This window comes from Orbicella faveolata, unplaced genomic scaffold, assembly GCF_042242905.1.
Source record: "Orbicella faveolata isolate gen_17 unplaced genomic scaffold, um_ofav_v1 contig_15, whole genome shotgun sequence".
In the NCBI taxonomy this organism is placed as follows: domain Eukaryota; kingdom Metazoa; phylum Cnidaria; class Anthozoa; order Scleractinia; family Merulinidae; genus Orbicella; species Orbicella faveolata.
The window spans coordinates 9,344,558-9,364,990 of record NW_028301542.1 but is presented as its reverse complement, the minus strand read 5'-3'; the positions used below and the strand labels follow the sequence as shown (position 1 = coordinate 9,364,990).

Genomic DNA, 20,433 nt, shown 5'->3' with positions numbered 1-20,433 from the left:
AAAAACACGTACTTGTAAACATTCTCGAAATCCCGGTGGCGATAGTATCAAACATCTATCAAACAGCTAACTTGTCAAAACGAAGTGCAAGCCTTGGCTTTGCTTGGTCATGAAGCTGAACTTCATAACTACAGCTTGGAATTTTGGCTTCTTAGAATACTCAAGTTGTCATTTCCGAGGAATTAAAACCAAAATACGACCAAGGAAAAATTACAAAACAAATTTGTTCAAATTTCCAGTGCTACACACTAGGTGTTTTACAGAGTGATAAAGCGTTGTAGGCTTGTGGGTCTACTCAGGTGACAGCGTCTTCCTTAACCGTTACTTCATGGTTAGATATTAGTTTAAAACTTATGACGAGAAGCGTTAATGGCTGATAAAATGTGATTTGACTATAACACCGAAACATCAATGTTTAACAAAGGAGGATATGTAGCGTATGTTGCACTGATCATAATTTTACTGAGAATTGCAAAGAAATGCAAGCCAAGTCGTGTTTTGATGATTGAGTGGTGATATTCATAACATTGTAGTTAGCAACAAAATTTAGTCGAAAGTATGAAAAAAAAAGCAAGTTGTAAGCCATTATAATTATAAGATGGCTTTAATAAAAAGATCGATATTCACGTACGCCAATTCCCTATCCACACCATCCCACCATCCATGCCATTCGTTATTTTTTAGTCGGGATCATTTGCGGTCCCTATCGGGGATCATTTCCGGTCCGGGATCATTTGCGGTCCAATTTGGGGATCATTTGCGGTTCGGGATCATTTGCGGACCCGTACAGATCTCATTTGACAAGAAATATGTACTGGTCCTGATAGCCTTAATGGCTACAGGACTATGTGGCATGTCTTGCGTCTTAGACACCATATTAATGTTCCTCGGCGATTAGTGGAGTCATTATTAAAGGAGGTCGATCCTAGGGGAGTGGAACACAGAAGGAGCCGTTACCTTCAGCGCAGGATGCCGTGTGTCACCTGGACCCAACTTCTGCTGGCACATGGACGGTTACGATAAACTAAAGCCGTTTGGCTTTTCCATTCACGGCTGTGTAGACGGCTTTAGCCGAAACATTATTTGGCTTGAGGTCCAACGATCGAACAAAACTCCAAAGTGTGTAGCAAGCTATTTCGTCAAACATGTCAAAGCAGTACACGGATGCCCAGTGCGTGTCTGGTTGCCGGAATACCGTGCTATTTGAGGACTGAAGGATTGGAAGAATATACAGGATCGAAGTCTCACAGCTATGTATCGAGCACTAGGAATGTATTGAATGTCAATAGTCACATTACAGGAAACAACGTTCAAGTTGGTGGATCGACTTCTTTCAAGACCTTCATGAATCGGATATTCTCGATCTGACCAGTTACTTGCATAAACAGGCTATTTGGTTTTGTTTCGCTGATCTGCTCCAGTATGATCTGGATAAGGTAAAGGAATATTGGAACAGTCACTGGATCAGGAAGTCAAAGCATGCCACTGTTTCCGGTGTTCTCGATATGATGTACTCCCTTACTACTAGGTCTCAGGCCTTCTCGTTAAAATGCGGGCGCATAGTTTATTTCTCTTGCATTTGCGGCGTGCGGTCAACTTTTGTTTGCAGTGTTGATTTTGCTTTCATTTGCAGTGTACGTTCAGCTTTTTTTGCTATGAGATTTTTTTACTTGATTTGGGGGTTGATTTTGCTCTCATTTGTAGCGTACAATCCACTTTTCTTTGCAGTGTGCGTTTTGCTTTCATTTGCAGTGTGCGTTTGATTTTTTGGCAGTGTGCATGCGTTAATTGTAGGAGTGCATTCGATCTTTCATTGGCAGTGCTGGTTTGACTTCATTCGTAGTATCTTTGATTTAGTTTGCAGTGATTGTGATATTTTTTGGTATTTTGTGTTTTTTCTGGTTTGTAAAGTTGTCCTTACTAGGCCACCGTAGGTGGTAAGCATTTTATTACTAACCAAAAAAAAAAGAGACAAAACATAAACACTATTTATATAGTTTACTTAGTTAAACAAAACAAAGAAAACACATCATCAATGCATGTTAAATAATATGTATAGTGGATTTTTGGAAAGCAGTAATAGACTTAAAATGCTATTAAACGGCTATTTCTTTCTGTATATTTAATTTTTCTTTTAGAAGTATGAGAAAACTGTCGAAAGAGAGCTTTTCGTCGTGCGGGCAGCTGCAGTATATAGAAAATTTTGCAATTAGAAGCGCATAGTTCAAAGAGTATCTATGTTCCGTTTTGTCGAAAACACTGTATAAAATCATATCATTTGATAATGTTAGTTGCTGTTTCGTTTTATTTGTCCATCAGTTTTGAAAGGCCTTCCAAAAGGCCATAACGGAAGAGCAGCGTAAGAACATATGATCTAGGGAGTGTGTATCAGCAAAGCATTGAGCACATATATCGTTGTCAGACATTTTGGCTCTAAAAAGAGACATTTTAGTTGCGAGAATGTTGTGTATAATCTTACATTGAAACGTTGTTATTTTAATGTCATACTTGATCTGGAAAGGTAATTCGTACACTTTTTGGACGGTTTCTGGAGTGAAACCATGTTTTAAGATTTTAGTTCAAGCAGTAGGTGGTACGAAGAATTTATTCAACAGCAAGTTGTACAAATATTTGGTGGAAATGGTTTCTTCTTTCTCTTCACTTTCTGGGCATCGCGAAGGAGGATTTTCAGATACTAACCTCCAAGAAGTTGATATGAAATCAATAAGACCGAAGTAGAGGGTGAAGGGGGTTTTGAGTTTAAACTTATAACAAAAGTTTTTAAAGGAGAGGAATTTACCCTCCTCTTGAAGGAGATCCTGGATTCGTATTATATTTTGGCCAAATTAACCAACTTTTGTAGAATACAGGTTTACCATTAATTAATATTTTTTGATTATTCCAAATTACCTCTTCATAAAAGAGTGAGGTCTCGCTTCTTATAGAATCTTTAGTCATTTGCCATTCTTTTAGTACGTCAATATAAAAGGTGGTAAATTGCCGACCTGTAGTGTGTTAATGTCATAGTTAAAATTTGTCTAGAAGTGTAATCCTCCATATCTCACTAGGGTTGCGTTAGGGATGATTTTCCAGGATACTACGTTTTCGGATTTTATGCGTGGTATCCATGCGACTTCTAAGGCTTTATTCAAGATATTAAAGTCAGTCATTTTAAGTCCTCCATGTTTTCTCTCGCCAATAATAGTTGATTTCTTGATGTTATAGGGCTTCTCATCCCAAATAAATTTAAAAATTATTGAGTTGATTTCTTCAATTAATTGTTCTGGGATAACGAGTACAGACGTATTGTAAATTAATTTTGAAAGCCCTAACGTTTTAACGATGTTTATCTTAACAAGAAGCGTAAGGTTTCTTCTCTTCCAACCATTTCAAGTCTTCTCTAGGTTCCGGATTTCCTGTATAAAATTTAACTCCGTTGCTTTACGCAAATCCTATAAGAAAAAAATACCAAGGGCTTTTATCGGGTCTCGTGGCCAGCAAAAACAGAACGGAGTTTCAAGGTTGTTTTTCCAACTACCGAGCCACATCCCTTCTGTTTTTGTAGCGTTAATTTCTAAGCCAGAGAGATTTTTAAAGTTATTTAGAAGTACCAGTAGTTCTGGGATAGAATCCTGGTCTCGCACGAAAACCGCGGTGTCGTCAGCATATAAAGACACTTTGATTTCTTTCTCACCAACTTTAAGTCCATTTATCGTATTCTTATTTCTAATTGCATTGGTAAGAACTTCGATACCTATCACAAATAGCAATCCGGACAGAGGGCAACCTTGTCTAACACCCCTCTCTAAAGCAAAGAACTCTGACGCATGGCCATTATTTAAAACACAGCTTGTAACGTTGTTGTAAAAGATTTTCTCCCAGTTTTTAACGTCAGGTCCAAAATTAAACTTGTCAAGGGTGTCGATAAGGAAATCCCATTCAATAGTGTCAAAAGCTTTTCGAAAATCAATAAAAAGAGCAACTCCTGGCACATTTTTCTCGTCTGTATATGACATTACGTCCAAAATTAAACGAACATTTTAACCGATACAACGGTCTTTAACGTAACCGGTTTGGTCAGGGTTAATAATTTTTGGAAGAACTTTTTCTAATCTCTTCGCAATTGTTTTTGTCAGTATTTTATAGTCAACGTGAAGAAGAGAGATTGGTCTGAGATTCTCCAGTGATGTGGTGTCTTTATTTGATTTCGGGATGAGTGTAATAATCCCTCTTCTTTGAGAAATTGACAAAGTTCCTGTATCAAAAGCAAAGTTAACACTTTTTATTATGTCAAAATGCAATTCTTTGCAAAAAAAAAAAAAAAAAAGTATAAAACTCTGCTGGTTATCCATCTGTTCCCGGCGATTTTTCGTTTTGGAAATCATTTAAGGCTTTTAGGCATTCTTCAGCTGAGACGTTTCCTTCACACATTTGCTGATCCGTATTCTCTAGACGGGTGATGTTTTCGAAGAAAGCGGAGGCTGTGTCGTTTGAGTTTTCTGGGTGCGTAGCCGAAGTGTAAAGAGCTTTATAATATTCCATTTACTCTCGCAGGATCTCGAACTGATCGTTTGTGACGATACCGTCTGAGCGTTTTAATTTTGCAATTGTCTTTTTGTCATAATTTCTTTTCTCAAGGTTATAGAAGTAACAGGTGTTGCGTTCGCCGTCTTCGTACCACCTCACCTTACTTCTTAGAATTGCACCTTTAGTCTTGTATTGCATAATCTTCTTTAGGTGTAGTCTGATGCTTTGAATTTCACAAATAAATGTTTGTTATTTGGATCTGCTTCAGCTCTTTTAAAAAGATCATTAATGCGGTTCTGGAGAATAGTTTCAGTAGATTTTCTTTCTCTAGATTTGTTTTTGGAATATTTCACGGTAAAACCTTTAATCTTCATTTTAATCAGATCCCATCTCAGATTTGAATCTTCAACGTCAATGTACTTTTGCTTGAGATCTTCTAGTTCTACACGCAACGATGACACGTAAGTTTCATCGTGAAGGAGTGACTGATTAAGTTTCCAAAAACCTGGGCCTTTTTTTGTTTGAGTTCCGCACTTTTAAAGTGAACAAAAATAGCAGAGTGGTCTGTTTCAGGAGCGACAGCTATTGTGCATTTGTTGGTCAGGTTCATTAGCTGTCTGGAAACTTAGAAAATAATCAAGACGACAGTGTATTTTAAAAGACTTATTTCTCTTCGTTTGGGTTTCGCTGCCTCCAGATGTCAGTTAGCTCATACATATTACATAATTTATTAATTTCTTGAATTACTGGTTTTTTGCGGGAGAAAGGATTGCCGCCCTTCCTATCTATGTCAGTCGCCACCTATGATTATTGTTTCTTCTGCATAGTCTTTAAATTGATGTTGTAATTCTTTGAAAAAGAAGACTTGTTGATGGACATCATTTGGTGCGTAAATGTTTACAAATACAAGTCGTGTATCTGCAAACATCCCGTCTAAAATTATGTATCTACCGTTCTGGTCGGTAATTTGTTTTTCAATCTTGAAATTTAATTTTGGATAAAAGAGAATTATGGTCCGTTTGCTATGATTTGTACCGTGATTAAAGACAATTTCGCCTCCCCATTCTGCTCGCCAGGTGTTTTCGCATTCTTTCGAACTGTAAGTTTCTTGCAAGAAGATAAAGGAGCTGTTTTGATGATGCAGCCACCTAGACACGGCGCAAAGTTTTAGCGATTTGTTTACTCCCCTGACATTTACTGATAGGCCTTTGATAGCACAAAGATTAGTCATTAAGAATCTCAGCAAAGGGTGTTACCACAGATCCCAGGGGACCAACAAGACGCTAATACATTTCGACAGTTTTCACAGTTTCTGACAAATTAGACTGTTGAAATTTGCATTTTGGAGTTTGATTTTGCATGCTGATATAAAGAACATCCGAAAAGATTCCAGATATGTTTGATCGTTTGATAGCATTTGAAAAACATTTGTGTAACGCAAACCAGGAGAGAAATTAAACGTACTTACATAAAATAAAACAAACAAAAAAAATAACATTGACATTAAAAGGTCTCAAAAGACCTGAACGAGAAGGAATAAATTTAATTTTTCGCATTTCACACCGGCTTTTAGCTATAAAGATTATTTTGCGAAATAAAAACGACTTTAAAGAAAAGTATTTTTTCCTTGGCACTCCGAATAAACATAAACATTTACATCAAAATTGGATAAGCTATTGATTAGTAGAGAAAAGGGAAAGAAGGAGAAGGAAAAACAATAACATTAAGACGAGTCTGATTAAACTTTGTGATTCAGCCTTCGTTGTTTCCACTCCATTTTTGTGGAATTTGATCAAAAGTGTAACGCCTTCCGTTTACAATAAGACGGTCTCCAGTGATCGTAGCTCTCGTACCCGCTATCTTTCGTGCTTCCTTCATTGCTGGTACTAATATCGTTTTTCTGATTTTGCCTACAGACGGAGGCAGGTCCTCGGCAAGATTATAACGACTGCCTTTTAGGTTGTATCTTTGTCGCCAAACCAGGTTTTGATCTCTTCGATAAGTAAAACGCGCAATGACCGCTCTGGGCCTTTCACTTGTTAACTACTCCGATTGGCAAAAGTTTTATTCCTTGAACACACACACTAATAATGAATGGATGTCGGTACTGGTTTGCAAAGGCTGCAAATTCCTTTGACGAGAATGGGGGGCCATTGTCTGTCATAACGAATTTCAGGTACTCCATACTCGCTAAACACCTGTTTCAGAATCTCGTTGGTAGCGCTTGTGATAGTGCTGCGTAGTTTTCTGATCATAGGAAACCTGCTGTAGTAGTCTGCTATCAGAAGATAGGTGGTAGACCGAAACTCGAAGAAATCAATTCCTAACTTCTCCCAAGGCTCTTGAGGAACTTCATGGAGCAACACTGTTTCGCGTTGCTGGCTCCTCGTGAACGTCTGGCACACTTCACAGCTCTGGGCTGTCTGCAGTAAATCTGAGGTTATTCCTGGCCAGAATACTGCTTCTCGGGCTCTCAGCTGCATCTTCTCAAAACCAAAATGACGTTCGTGGATGGTTTGGAGGACTCTGCTACGAAATTTCTCAGGAACTATGAGTCTATGGCCTTTGAACAATGGACCGTTCTCTGCGCTGATCTCTTCTCTGTACGTCCAGTAGTCTGCAAGAAGTGGGTGGCAATCTTTCTTTAATTCCGGCCATACATTTGCTACCACTTGCATTAGTAAGCCGAAAGTAGTGTCTTCGGCAGTTGCGCGTCTAAAATCTCCAATTCTCGTAGAATCGGAGGGGAGTTCCTCTGTGAGCACGTGAACTGGAATGAAATCTTCCTCGTCTTCTCCTTCTTTAGGTGTTGGCTGAGGAGACACTCTGGATAGTGCGTCAGCATCGTTTTCGGAAATGACCCAAATGTTCACTATAGGATCCTTCACATGCTGTGAATGCCGAACACTTGCTCTCACGACATACTTACCGGTGATTACTTTGCCTACAACTGAGGTTACAAATCCCGACAGCATTTGATTAAACGCCTCCAGACTCTTGAACGCCTTGAACTGCTTGTTGGTGTAGAAGCTGGTCTCAAGAACGAGGTAACTCAGCAAGTCCGAGATTTCCACAGGAGGCAAGCATTCTGGACTGAACTGCTCGGCTGTTATGCTTGCGGGGTCAACACCGATGATCGAGACCTTTTGCGAATATCTTTCCTTTACTCGACTCTCTAAGCTTTTGGCATACTCAGAGAGCACTGGGATACCTTTAGATGAATGCCCGGTACTTTATCGTTTTTTTCTTTCTGAAAATTCATGTAGTTGTCGAAATAATAGAGCGATAATAGAGAAGCTTCACTGTAGAAATGGATTATTATTAGCATAAATTTGACACCCGAGGGACACCAACATGGCGGACACTGATTTGATCAAAGCTTGTGACGTCACGTGAAACCCAAGAATAGGGGCTGAGGGGGGTGGATGGTGAGCTTGTGAATTTTAAGAACCTCTCTGTGAGTGAAAACAAACGTAGGTTTGAAAAGTTTAAAGCGGAGGCAAAAATTAGACATTAATATATCTTGTTTAATATGGTGGTACATAAGCAAATACCCACTTGCGGTGAGTCATTGAAATAATGACATAATTTATGTTTGTCTTTCCTTAGGTGGTTACCTCTTGGCATATACACCCCACACAGGCATACAATGTTATGATTTAGATGATGCAACCTGCTTTTCCCATGTTTAACGTACTTCACGTAAGAGTATCAGTGGACCTGTACAAGTGTGATTTCTCAACTGATAATGGGAATTACAATAAAGATACAAAGCCACTCTGGTGTGAGTTATTTAATTATTCATTAACAGTAAAGTGAACCAGTTAAACCAAAGATTGCATTCTGTAAGATCAGGTTTACAAAAATTAAATAGAAAATTTCACTACATCAATTTTTTAAATTTAGTAATCTTCTCTGAAAAATATATTTGGCATGTTGTTGTACTAGTAAGAATATAATTTGGAAATTTATCAATTTACGACGGACTGAAATAAACATGTAACGTAGTAACGCATTCGGATTCTATACAAAAGCAACTGCCTAGCGCACAGCACGATCGCGGCCTAATGGTTAGCGGGCTGGACTCTGGATCGAGCGCTCCTGGTTACTAGGGCGTTGCCATGTCGTCTTGGAAAAGGCAATTTTCTTTCACAGTGCCTCTCTCCACCCAGATGTATAAATGGGAGCCGGTGATTGTCATCCTGTCCAGGGAAGAAGAGCAATAACCAATTTAAACTCCAGCAGGTATGAGGCACTGGGCCTTGTGACGACTTACCATATCACCTACTACAAGCATACTGATCGTCCTGGGGATTATCACTTCTTATTATGGAAATCGAAGGTATAAGGGCCAGCAATTCTACAGCTAGGGGTGCCATAAGCAGTAGTCTTTGAAGGAAAATCCACTCCTCCCCTGTCCTATCTTTGGATATATGCAGTACGCCGATTTAGTCTGGATCTGTGCTGACTGAGAACGCAACAAATGGAAAATCCCAATAGAGAAATAGAAAGTGTGCCAATGAGTAATTTTCTGGTAATTTGGTCAGGCATTCAGGAACGTGGCGGGGAAAACGGACCGTCTTGGACGTCCTCAATTTATAATACAAAGGCCGTTTGCACTAGGAGATTGGTTATGAATAAATATTCCGTAACATATTCATTCGTTCTTCAGGTTCTCGTGCAAGTTCTATACCTAATCATTCCCTGCAGTATCAAGGAGACGAATCTAGACGAGAAAAAACTGAATTCCAAGTCAATCATAGGTAACAAACTACAGATAAGTTGGCGTGTCGTGACCTCGCCACGTACGGTATGAATCAACCTGCATTTTCATTACTCGCAACAATGCACTCAAGACCAATTTATCGCTGGTGCTAAGGTTTTTAATGTTGCTTCACTTTTAAGGGATTATAAGAAAGGGGCATGCCTCTAAACCTGAAGCCAGGTAAGCGTTTATATTAAGTGAATTTATCCAGACACTTTGCATATAGACTCGGAATAGTGAGACTGCATTTTGTATTAGACAATGAGGAAGTGAAGCCTGGGAGCCGACTGGCTCATAGCTGCCGGATCTTATCCCGGTTTCTGTAGCATGAAGGGGCTAGGAGTATTTCTACTCCCTCTGGAGGGGATGCTAGTCCATCGCAGGTAACTCCCCAGCAATTTGTTAGGTTTCCCCAACAATTCGCTGGTACCCATTAATACTCCTGGGTGGGGAGAGGCACTGTGAGAGTTGAGTGTCTTGCCCAAGAACACAACACAGTGTCCCCGGCCTGGGCTAGAACCCGGAACGCTCGATCCGGGGACGAGCGCACTAACCATGGGCTACAATTAGCTATAATTATATTTGAAATTTCCCGTTGTGATTGCATTTAGAGTGACTGATAAGTTGTTTTTCTTCAGAAAAGAAGTCCCAGACAGGTGGGTTATGGTACGAAATGGGAGCACAAAGTTTGGCGGCTTATACCTGATTTAATTAGCGTTTCATTACTCGGAGCCACAGACTTGTTTCGTTGAATGAGTTGAATGTATATAAACTTAATATTGCAGTTTGGACCAAAAATTAACAAATGGTAAACGCCATAGCGTGCACTATTGAGTTATGGATGCACGCGGGAGGTTGCTAAGCACGAAAGAAGCGTAAGGGTCGCACGAGGCGACAGCCGAGTGCGACTCTAGCTTCTTGAGTGCTTAGGAAACCTCCCAAGTGCATCCATAACTCAATAGTGCACGCTATGGCGTTTACCATTTGTTTTATAACATAACATTGAGACATTGGAACAACAGAAGTCCTTTTATTGAGCTATATCACAAAAAAAATGTTCGTGTAGTCTTACATGACAAGAGAAAACAAGCGCGCGAAAATTCATTCATGACAACCGACTGCACAATAGTAAGTCGATAAAGTTTCATCTTCACACAACTGTGAAGACAGTTTCGCATTATTTTCTGGGAGAAGGACGTCGGCCATTACTTTGGAAACAATGTCTGTCAAAAGATTTGCTTTGTAAACATTAGCACACACGTCAGCAGCGTACACCCATGGACAAATAGTAGACGCTAAATTAACCAATCAGAGCGCGCCTTTGCTTTAGTTTTGTTATAACGATGCAATAATAATGCATTGTGATTAACCGGCAAGTGATGGATTGTTAGGTATATGTATTTTTTTCCACAGCGACTCCATTATCCGTAATTTTCAAGACTTCTACCACAAAATTTATAACCGTTGCCGGATCAAAATCTGAACGGTCCTAAAAAAAATCACATGAAAATTTCTGATTAACAGTAATTCTTTTTGGTTACAATTAACTTCAGAGTCTTTGATCGTGACTTAGAAGAAAAAAGGTATTAATCGAAATTAAATGGCTGATATTTTCATTGAAGTAGATTTCGTTAATCCCATTTCATTGTGCATAACAAATTTCACTGAAACAGATCTGCGTCGCATTGTGCTAGGCCTACTTGTAAATTTATTATGGTCGACAAGCTTGATTACAGTTGTGCTGGATAGTTATTTAATGGACGGTCATACTCTGTAAAACCTCTGCCTTCATATTATAGATTGTTTTGCACCAGGTAAGTACACTTATGTAACCCTTTAATTTTCTACCACAATCTTCTTTTCTTTCTCTGCCCAACATACCAGAAAGAAGCGCTCTGGCGACGAGAACGGAAGTCTTTGAGGTAACAACAGTTTATGGCAAAAGTCGGCCGCGATGCCGCGGTTAACTGGGAACTAGCGTCGACGCCGATCAACCTTTTCCAACATTATTATATTACCGAATCTCCTGGGATATAACCCTCATGAAAGAAGAGATTTAATGACCGGAATATTTAGATTGGAGGTACTAGTCTTTTATAGAACGAACAGAACTTGAGTAAAATGAATGTTATTACATTGGTAATGATTTGGATACTTAAGCAAATGCTGCAGTCTGATCGGCTGAGCCATCGCACACTATCCGCCATTAGTATGCAGTGGTATAATGTGGTATAATTGCTGTTAAATACAAATCTTGAGAGAATAATCTTATTGTTTATTAGAATTCTGCTTAGTATGCTAATGCAAATGCTGCAATCTGATCAACTGAGCTACTCGTATACTATCAACCATTAAAGTGCAGTGGCTGTCGGTCGTCCACGAAATGTGACGTTTTTATCGTTTTTCCGAAGTTTTGGAAGAATGTTCAGATGTAAGTGCATAACTTAATTCCTGAAAAGACTAGAAGAAGGACATTAACGGTTTCTTGACTTCAAAAACTTGAAATTATTGAAAAAACGGGTGCGCGCACGTAAACAACTGAAAATTTACCAAGGACAACTGGACACGTGCGATTTTGTTAAGGCGTAAAGTTCAATAATGCGTAGAAAAATAATTGGAAACTCGTTATTTGCTTTAATTTCAGTTAGAATTCTACTAGAACAATTAGATTGTTCACTCTCGATTCCTATTTCTGTCCTTAAAAATAGTAAAAAATTATTTTTTAATTTATGACCGATCAAACTTCGCCGCTAATTGACTGCGAAATATTATCTCTGTGTAATAGAAAGGGCCAAACGGTTCGCTGTTTAATAACAGCGAACTACTTCTTCTGTATAATAGAAAGGACAAAACCTTCGCCGCTTAATAACTGAGAAATATTTCCTCTGCATAAAAGAAAGGGCCAAAAACGTCGCCGTTTCATAACTGCGAAATATTTCCTCTGTATAATAGAAAGGACCAAATAACTGCGGTCTGTTGTTGCTGTTAGAGACGATGTTGAAGTTATTGCTGTTGGTATTATTATTCTTGTCACTCCTGCGGTTGTTGATTTCTTGATGATAATGATGTTGTTGTTTTTAATGTTGTTACTGTTGCTATTGTTTTCCTGTCACTGTTGGTATTGTTGTTGTTGTTGTTGTTGTTAGGTTTGATGTTGATTTTTTTCCCTCCTGTCTTTATTTATACATTCTGTACATAGGGTTCAGAGCCACCTTAAATTTTCAAAACTTTAAGGTAGCTCTGAACCCTACGTACAGAATTTTTTTAACTTTGCCAAAAGTCGCGTCTTATCATGCTTACTAAAATTTGATAATATAAAAAAATTCACCGTGCAGTTTTTGAATTATAAGCCCCTAAAGCTGTAATTAAGGGTGTTTTTAGCGGGTCATACTGTTGCTATGGTAACGTATTGTGTCACGAAAATGATAACAGCGTGTCCACCAATGATTGGGCAGTTTTTTGATACCATGATTGTAGCACAGAGTGATAAAGAGTGGTTATAACAACTTATCAAAATCTAAGGGGTGGAAACTGTTTTGAGCCACCTTTAACTGAAAATTTCTTAAAGACGTTTCTATGCAAACTTTTATTGGTAGAAGGTTTACTTAGATAATCCTCATGTCTCATGTTAAACTTATCCTTCAGCGTTTTTGCAGCGTTTGATAAGGTAGCTTTTAATTGAATTAACAAATTATAGTACTGTTTGCTTTTGGCTAAACTTACGTCGTAGAAAGCATCACTAAGAAAAAAACCCAACTTTGTTATATTACTGTCACCATCATCCTTCCTCAAGAAATAGGGTATTGCCGATCTTAAACCCGGACAACGCTAAGAAATTACAACTATTATTCGTTTCTTATCTAATCACATCCAATGAATCCAAATTGTTCTTTGATAAACCTACTTGACTGAGTAACGTTAGGTTTTTTTCAAAGAATTTTTTTTAAATAAAAAACAGGTTTGCCATCTATCCTTATGTTTTTATTATTCCACATAATTGAGCTTTTATTGTCCTTATCAGAGACGGCGTTCCTAAACTCAGCCCAGAACTTAATCAACTCGGTAAAGAATTGATTTGCTATATTATAATCCTCAGGATCATAGTCACATTGAAAAAGAAAGAGACCTCCAAATGATTTAAGCATATGAGTGAGGTAACAGTTCCAGCCAGCGTTTTCACTGGCATGCAACCTTTTGAACCGACAACCTGACAGCTTTTACCAGAGTCTCAAGGTCTAACACCCTTAACCCTCCATTTCCATAAGAATTAATCATTGATGTTCTTACAACTATATCTTGATCTCTACGCAAAAATTTAAAAACAATCCTGTTAATATCTATGACTACCTCTATTGCTGTCGTGGTTGTTATTGTTATTATTAATGAGGAAAACGAGATAGTCCCTTGCCTATAATAATCCTCTCTGCAAATTTGAAACTGAACTAGGGCCTGAGTACAAAGACTTGAGTTTAAACTTGCCAAACATCAATCTCCCTGAAGAAAACCCAGTTAGTCTGGTCTTGTGTCACCAACACCCGTAAACAAGATGTGATTTTACTTTCATTGAAAGTGACTTCGGCTTTCCCTTGTTGGAAATTTCCAATTGTCTCAAACACTGTACAAGCTTTAATTCCATTTGCATTTGTCTGAAGTTCGTTTTTATTGCTAAAACTTGCTTGCAAAACAGCCGACCGAAGGTAATCATCAGGAGCAATATAAGAGCCTGTATCAACGAACACTTTACGTATAGACACTGCTCGAGTAAACTGGACAATAATAAAGTCATCTTTCTTGACGTTCTCGGTCCTGAAATAACCATAACCTCTGTTGTAAGCATCTTGAGGATATCCATAACTGGACTTCATTTGGCTGCTGACGTTAGCCAAAGGATTCAAACCTTTGTATTTGAGATCGTACTGGTCAAAATATTTTCCCCTCGCTTTATCACGGCGCTTGTTTTCCGCAAAAGAAGAATGACTTCCAATATGTTGAAACAGGGAAGCTGGAGGAAAATTGAGGTAACGTCCAGTATGTTTAATCCGTCGCCAAAATATAATCAACCAATCTACGGGCATTTCGTCGTACATGAGGTAAAAATAGGTGGCAAGATTCTCCAGGTCGTTGGCGTGATAAATTTTGGCTACGTGTCCCATGGCGGAAGCGTCCAGACTGGGCCAAGTTGTCTTAACTGATGAGATAAAATCACGGAGCTTGGGATAAAAGCTTGGCGCTGGAAGTACATCGTCTTCTAAATGAAGATAGTACTGCGAGAGACCGTGGCAATAGCACATTAAAAAAGCAAAATCCACGTTCTGCTTTGAGCGCCAAAAGATCCTCTGCGGATTATCGCCATATTTCGTTTTCATATTCGAGAGCGCTGGGTAAAACTCATTTGGTGCAAAAATTACACGGATAAAACCTTGGTCAATGAATTTCCTGAAATGATTCGACAACTCTACCAAAGTGGCAGATTTAGATACTTCATCAAAGTCGGCGAGGAATATCACTACGAAGATTTCGCGCCTGTCCTCGTCACTCGTCTGGTTTATCAAGCCTTGGATCGTTCTAATAAGGTAGTTATCTCCACTAGGACGAGCAATTGATGAGATTCCAATTGTAAGAAAGCCTAAAATGGAAACAAAACAGGTTGCATTTACACTCCTAAGCCTTTTTTTATGGAAGGGATGTATTTTGAGAGAAGTATAGCTTTAACGGTTGACGACCAAAAACAAGCACGTGATCAGCCAAAGTGTCTCTACACTACTACTCTAGATCCACGAAAACAGCTACAGGACTGGATCCGACTAGAGTATAGAAGGGTAATTAACTCTCTTACCCTTCATATTCTCTTGACTGATGTTCATTGCACAGCACCGTAGCTACATAGCATTTGAAATGTAATATTCTAATCTTACCTTTTCCTTTAGGGTACCTTCCCAGTCTAGTTATTGTGGAACTGTTTATGATCTTTTTTTCCAGGCAAATAGAAGGCTGTTTGCCTGTGAAGATCAAGAAAAGTACTAAAGTGACTTTCGTGTAGCTTGACTCAGGTTTGGAACTGACTTGGGAATGAGAAAGAGGTGAGTAGAAAGTGCGCGCGCTGTTTTAGGGGAATAGGCTACTTTAGCGCGTTACATCCTTGCATATGGTAGCTTCCCCCGCAGTGCGAGCGAAAGTCAAAACCGACCTGTCCTGCCGAAACGACACGATAATAGTCTTTTTCTCACGACAACAAACAAAAATAAGAAAATGCCCAAGTTGCTCTGGCCTCTTCTAATACTAGGCTCAAGCAGTCTGGTTTTAATTTGATGAGGAATAACACATTTTGTTTAAAGTTACACAAATATTTTCCTACCTACGGATACTCCACGAGTAATACTACTACTACTACTACTACTACTACTACTACTACTACTACTACTACTACTACTAATAATAATGATAATGATAATGATGATGATGATGATGATAATGATAATGATAATGATAATGATAATGATAATAATGGTTTAATGATGAATTTTTTACAGATTAGTACTACATTCTACATTGTCGTGGTGTAGAGGCTTGTGCGGCTCGATGATCTCAAGGGCTGTACTGACTGGGGTGCATACCCCTGGTAGGTTCAATCATGTCAGAGAGGTCTTGAGTGAGAGTCCTGACAAAAGCAGTCCGGCAGTCTCCTGATTTGTAAAATCAGGTTGGGCAGAGGACCAGCAACCCTCTCCCATAAAAAACGAACTTGCTACAGAAACCACTTTAGTAACAAATGCTATCCGGGATCGGACTAGTGCGACATGCGACATCCCTGATGAGAGTTTCCTCCACTGGGTTGAAGCAACAATGACTGCTCCAGGTGAAAGCCGTAAGGAAGCCAGGAGCACGACGAGGCCGCGTAAGAGATCCCTCCTTACACCCAAATACTACTTAAACATAGGATGCTGGAACGTCAGAACAATGTATACCATCGGAAAGACAGCATCAGTCATGAAAGAAATGAGAAGGTACAAGCTGAGCATTCTCGGACTCAGCGAGGTAAGGTGGGTAGGTTTCGGAGAAGTGGAGAAGAAGTGACAACTACCGAAGGATATCCTTACTTTCAGTACCATAAAAAGTCTTCTGCAGAATGCTCCTGATGAGGATGCAGGATGGAGTTGAGAAGAAATTACGGCAAGAACAGGCTGCCTACCGAAGAGGAAGAGGGACAACTGAACAGATTTTCATCCTCAGGAATATCTTAGAACAGTGTGCTGAATGGCAAACACCCTTGTACATTGCTTTCATCGATTTCAAGAAGGGCTTTGATAGTGTGAGAAGAGACAAGCTATAGAACATTCTCAGGCATTATGGAATTCCTGACAACTTCGTCGACATCATAAAAAAGCTTTATGATGGAAGCACCTGTTGCTTTGTTGAAAACGGACGAACATCAGATTGGTTTCCTGTAGAGACAGGAGTCAAGCAGAGCTATGTTATGTCAGGTTTCTCTTCAACATCACTATTGACTGAGTAATGAGGAACACCACCAATGCAAGGAGAGGCCTGAGGTGGAAGTTCACCACGGTCCTAGAGGACCTAGATTATGCAGATGACATAGCCCTGCTCTCCAGCCGGCACAAAGATCTTCAAGAGAAGTTCAGCCGCCTCCATCAGGTCTCAAGGTATACCGGACTCTGTATCAACACCACAAAGACAAAAGTGCTACGAACAAACGCCAAGGTCACCGACACGATTGCCATTGATGGCTTAGAAGTTGAAGACGTCAACTCCTTCATCTACCTAGGTGCCACAGTCCATGGAGCCGGCGGGTCACATGAAGACATCTCGCGCAGGCTGTCAATCGCAAGAAGAGCATATGCCACTCTAAATCCTGTCCGGAGGTCTAAGACATACAGCAAGCACACCAAGCTGAGAATCTCCAAGAGCTGCGTGATCTCTATGCTCCTGTATGGGGTTGAGATGTGGAGGGTAAACTGACATGGAGCGCCTGGATGTCTTCCATCGAAAATGCCTAAGAAGAATCCTTGGCATATTTTGGCCGTACACCATCTCCAACCGTGAACTCTATGAAAGAGCTAGAGAGGGTCCCATCTCAGAAACTTTGAAGGTCAGACGATGGAGATGGATCGGTCACGTTTTGAGGAGAGAGAAAGATAACAACTGCAGAGTTGAGCTCACCTGGAACCCTGAAGGCAAGAGTAGGCCCGTCAGACCAAAGATCACTTGGAGGAGAACCATTGAAGCCGAACGGAAAGATCTGGGATGGATAAGATGGAATGCGGTTGAGCTGGAAGCTCAACACCGTGATGGATGGTACTTGTTGTTGCGTGGCCTTATGCTCCACTGACGAGGGAGCGAAGAGGATGAGTGAGTGAGTGAGTTCTACATTCATCATATGCTAAGTAAAAATTAATAATACATATAGATATATCAGTATAATTTACAAGTAAAAAACCATGTGGAAAACATAAATATGTAATTATATAAAAAATTAATTAATTATGTAGATTCAAAACAATCTAATCTGCATTCGGCCTTAGTTTTTAAAAACTTATAACCTTTCCTCGCAGATGTTTTAGCATTAGACTCAAGCTTGATGTTGTCTGGCAGACTGTTGAATGACCTGGAGGCTGAGTCTTGAAATGTTCTTGTTTCAAGTGACGAGTGACGAGTGACGAGTGACGAGTGACGAGTGACGACTGACGAGCGAGTTGCCGGACACGAGCGACACATTTAATTTTTGGCCAAATTAAAACCGTTGGAGACAAAAAATACTTCATATTTTCCCCTTTCTACAATCTGATACGGTTTTTGGCATTATAAATTCCTTTTCGTGAATAATGCCGTCTCCAGAGAGAAAAGTTGCCCGACCTCAATGCCTTTCCTGTTAACGTACATTGATTTTGGGACTTTGTTAGAGCAGGACAGTTTTTCCTACCGTATGCAAGGACGTACAAAGACTTTTCTGTCAAGAACTTCTGCAAATTTGCCAAATAAGCAGAAACAATACGAAATTATTAAAAAACAGATTTTTGCTGATGATTAAACATTGTTCCCATGCAGACACTCGCAAGTTAACACGATACCATAGAAGAAGAGCGTACGTGTAGGGCGGGCTGACCTTATTCAGTCATATAGCGAGAAATCGTTAAATTGCTACATTTCTTACGATTTCTCATTTGCTATATGAATGAAAACTGAAATTACGAACACGCCTGTATTAATTTGCGCTGCAGTGCAAATTAGAAATAAATGATAAATGTGCCTGCTCCCAGCTCATCACAATGGAGTCATTTTCTCAGTCTTACCGTAATAATAATAATAATAATAATAATAATAACAACAACAACAATAATAATAATAGTAGTAAGAATGATAATGATAAGGATGATGATGATGATGATGATAATACTACTTTATTATTGTTGTCTCTGTAAGTTTTGATATACGTGTAAAGAATCGAAATATTAACCTTTAAAAGACTGTAATTAGGTAAACGTTTTGTTCATAACAAATTCGGTAATTTACTAATCAAATTATTACTCACTACATATTAGTGAAGGTTTGATCAGATTCTTACAGATCGAAATATTTTAAAAATTTGTAGTGATTAACGCTTTGCCTAAGCACTCGTAGATTTTTCAAAGACCTCAAATCGCGCTCACGTGTCTTATTGGCTCTTGCAATTTTATCAGTCTTTGAAAAATTCACTTGTGCTTACTCATTCCCAGTTGTACCCATTTGGTTACCTAAACAATTTGCACTCCACTCAGTTCAATTACCATAATAAGTTTTGTGAATAACAACTTTGTTACTCTTTTGTCCCGGTCAATGTTTACCGTATCCAGTGTATTCACTAGCTGATCTGGTTAGCAGCCATGGAAATTTCTTGGAACAAAAGAAAGTGTTTACATAAGGAAAGAGTTCAACTCCTTCAGGATTGGTTTGGCTTAAACACCCTGAAGAAGGCAGTAATCCCCAAACTTTGGTTGATTTATACCGCCACTAAGCTTCTTTTTAACAATATTTTCAACATTTACTTGTAGTTTAAAAGGCGCTGCGCAGTTTCTTCAATACTATTCCACCAACATGGCCGACGTTTTATTGTTTTGGAGAACCAAATGTGGCTTCCGTGAGGTCATGTGAAAACGCTCCATACGATTGAACTGAGTTGTCGTAAAAAGGCCATTTTAGAGATACCATGGGCCTTTGTTTTAAAACAAGTCCGCGTGCAAAATTTTTCATATGGAAATGAGTTTGATTTACCGTAAATCCTCGAATTAGCGCCTCACCTCGAATAAGCGTCCCCTTCGAGTAAGCGCCCCTCCTATCGGCCGAAATTTTAAATAAGCGATCCTCCTCCCCTCCCCCCATTTTGTGGACGAGTAATGAGACAACAAAGGATGCCTATAGTTCTCGTCGTGTAGTATTAGATTTGTACGTTGTTTCAGTTTGTGAACACGTCAAGTGAACACGACGAACACGTTAAGCGCTAACAGTACCGCGATTTAAACTTTAGGATCAGCTTTTCATATCGATTAACAGCTTATGTTGTTGTTTACGCGCAGACGATGTATTAAAAAAATGACAATGTTAGGCCACGATTTGGGAAAGATTAAATAAGTGCCCCCTAGATTAAGCGCCCCGGGCACTAATTTGACGATTTACGGTACGTGAAAATGAATGTCTAGGCGGAACACAGTTTCATAAGAATGGTTTTGCAGGAAAACTGTCTTTGACACAGAGGCAAAAGCCAACTCGGAAATGGCCTATTATGAAACGCTGGGTGGTCAGACGGAACGGCAACCAGGAGCAAAAAATAACTGTCGAATACTCTTACTTCAACATACAGCTCGGATACTAGCTTACGACTCGAATACAACTCGACACCGTTCACAATGTTCGCCCGATCATACGAGTCAATCAATAATCATGCTAAATACAAAATTTTCACGAAATGTTTCATGAAATTATTAGTCTTCCGAAACGTAAACAATGTCTTCCGCATACACTGGTCAAGCGTTTATTCTTAAACAATGTCTTCCGAACATTCTCCCCCACTTGACTCTGTCAAACTCTTCGCGACTCAACCTCTTCGTCCTAGTTGGACCCCAGTAGAACGCATTTAGAAACCGGCCTCA

At 39.4% G+C, this 20,433-nt stretch overlaps 2 protein-coding genes and 1 pseudogene across 2 annotated transcripts; 2 read left to right on the top strand and 1 right to left on the bottom strand.

Annotated features, from left to right (window-relative positions):
- The first annotated feature begins 232 nt into the window (after positions 1 to 232).
- On the top strand, positions 233 to 2,051 carry LOC149113466 (uncharacterized; annotated as a pseudogene).
- Positions 2,052 to 13,289: 11,238 nt separating this feature from the next.
- LOC149113465 (alpha-1,6-mannosyl-glycoprotein 4-beta-N-acetylglucosaminyltransferase-like) lies at positions 13,290 to 15,925 on the bottom strand. Its single transcript, XM_089288402.1, has 3 exons — positions 15,907 to 15,925; positions 15,208 to 15,291; positions 13,290 to 14,918 (listed from the first exon to the last, which is right to left on the bottom strand). Exons 1-3 carry the CDS (start codon positions 15,923 to 15,925, stop codon positions 13,762 to 13,764), a joined length of 1,260 nt encoding a protein of 419 aa, XP_089144528.1. The 3' UTR covers positions 13,290 to 13,761.
- Positions 15,926 to 17,270: 1,345 nt separating this feature from the next.
- On the top strand, positions 17,271 to 17,639 carry LOC149113464 (uncharacterized). The gene has a single exon (XM_089288522.1). The coding sequence runs from the start codon at positions 17,271 to 17,273 to the stop codon at positions 17,637 to 17,639; it is 369 nt and encodes a 122-aa protein (XP_089144648.1).
- The last annotated feature ends 2,794 nt before the right edge of the window (positions 17,640 to 20,433 follow it).

Bases quoted from the DNA above. Each gene is read 5' to 3' on its own strand.
- LOC149113465 (XM_089288402.1), bottom strand. The intron at 14,919-15,207 runs GTAAGATTAGAA...TTTCCATTTTAG, and splicing joins AAGGTACCCTAAAGGAAAAG to GCTTTCTTACAATTGGAATC.
- LOC149113464 (XM_089288522.1), top strand. From the start codon at position 17,271: ATGGAGCGCCTGGATGTCTTCCATCGAAAATGCCTAAGAAGAATCCTT.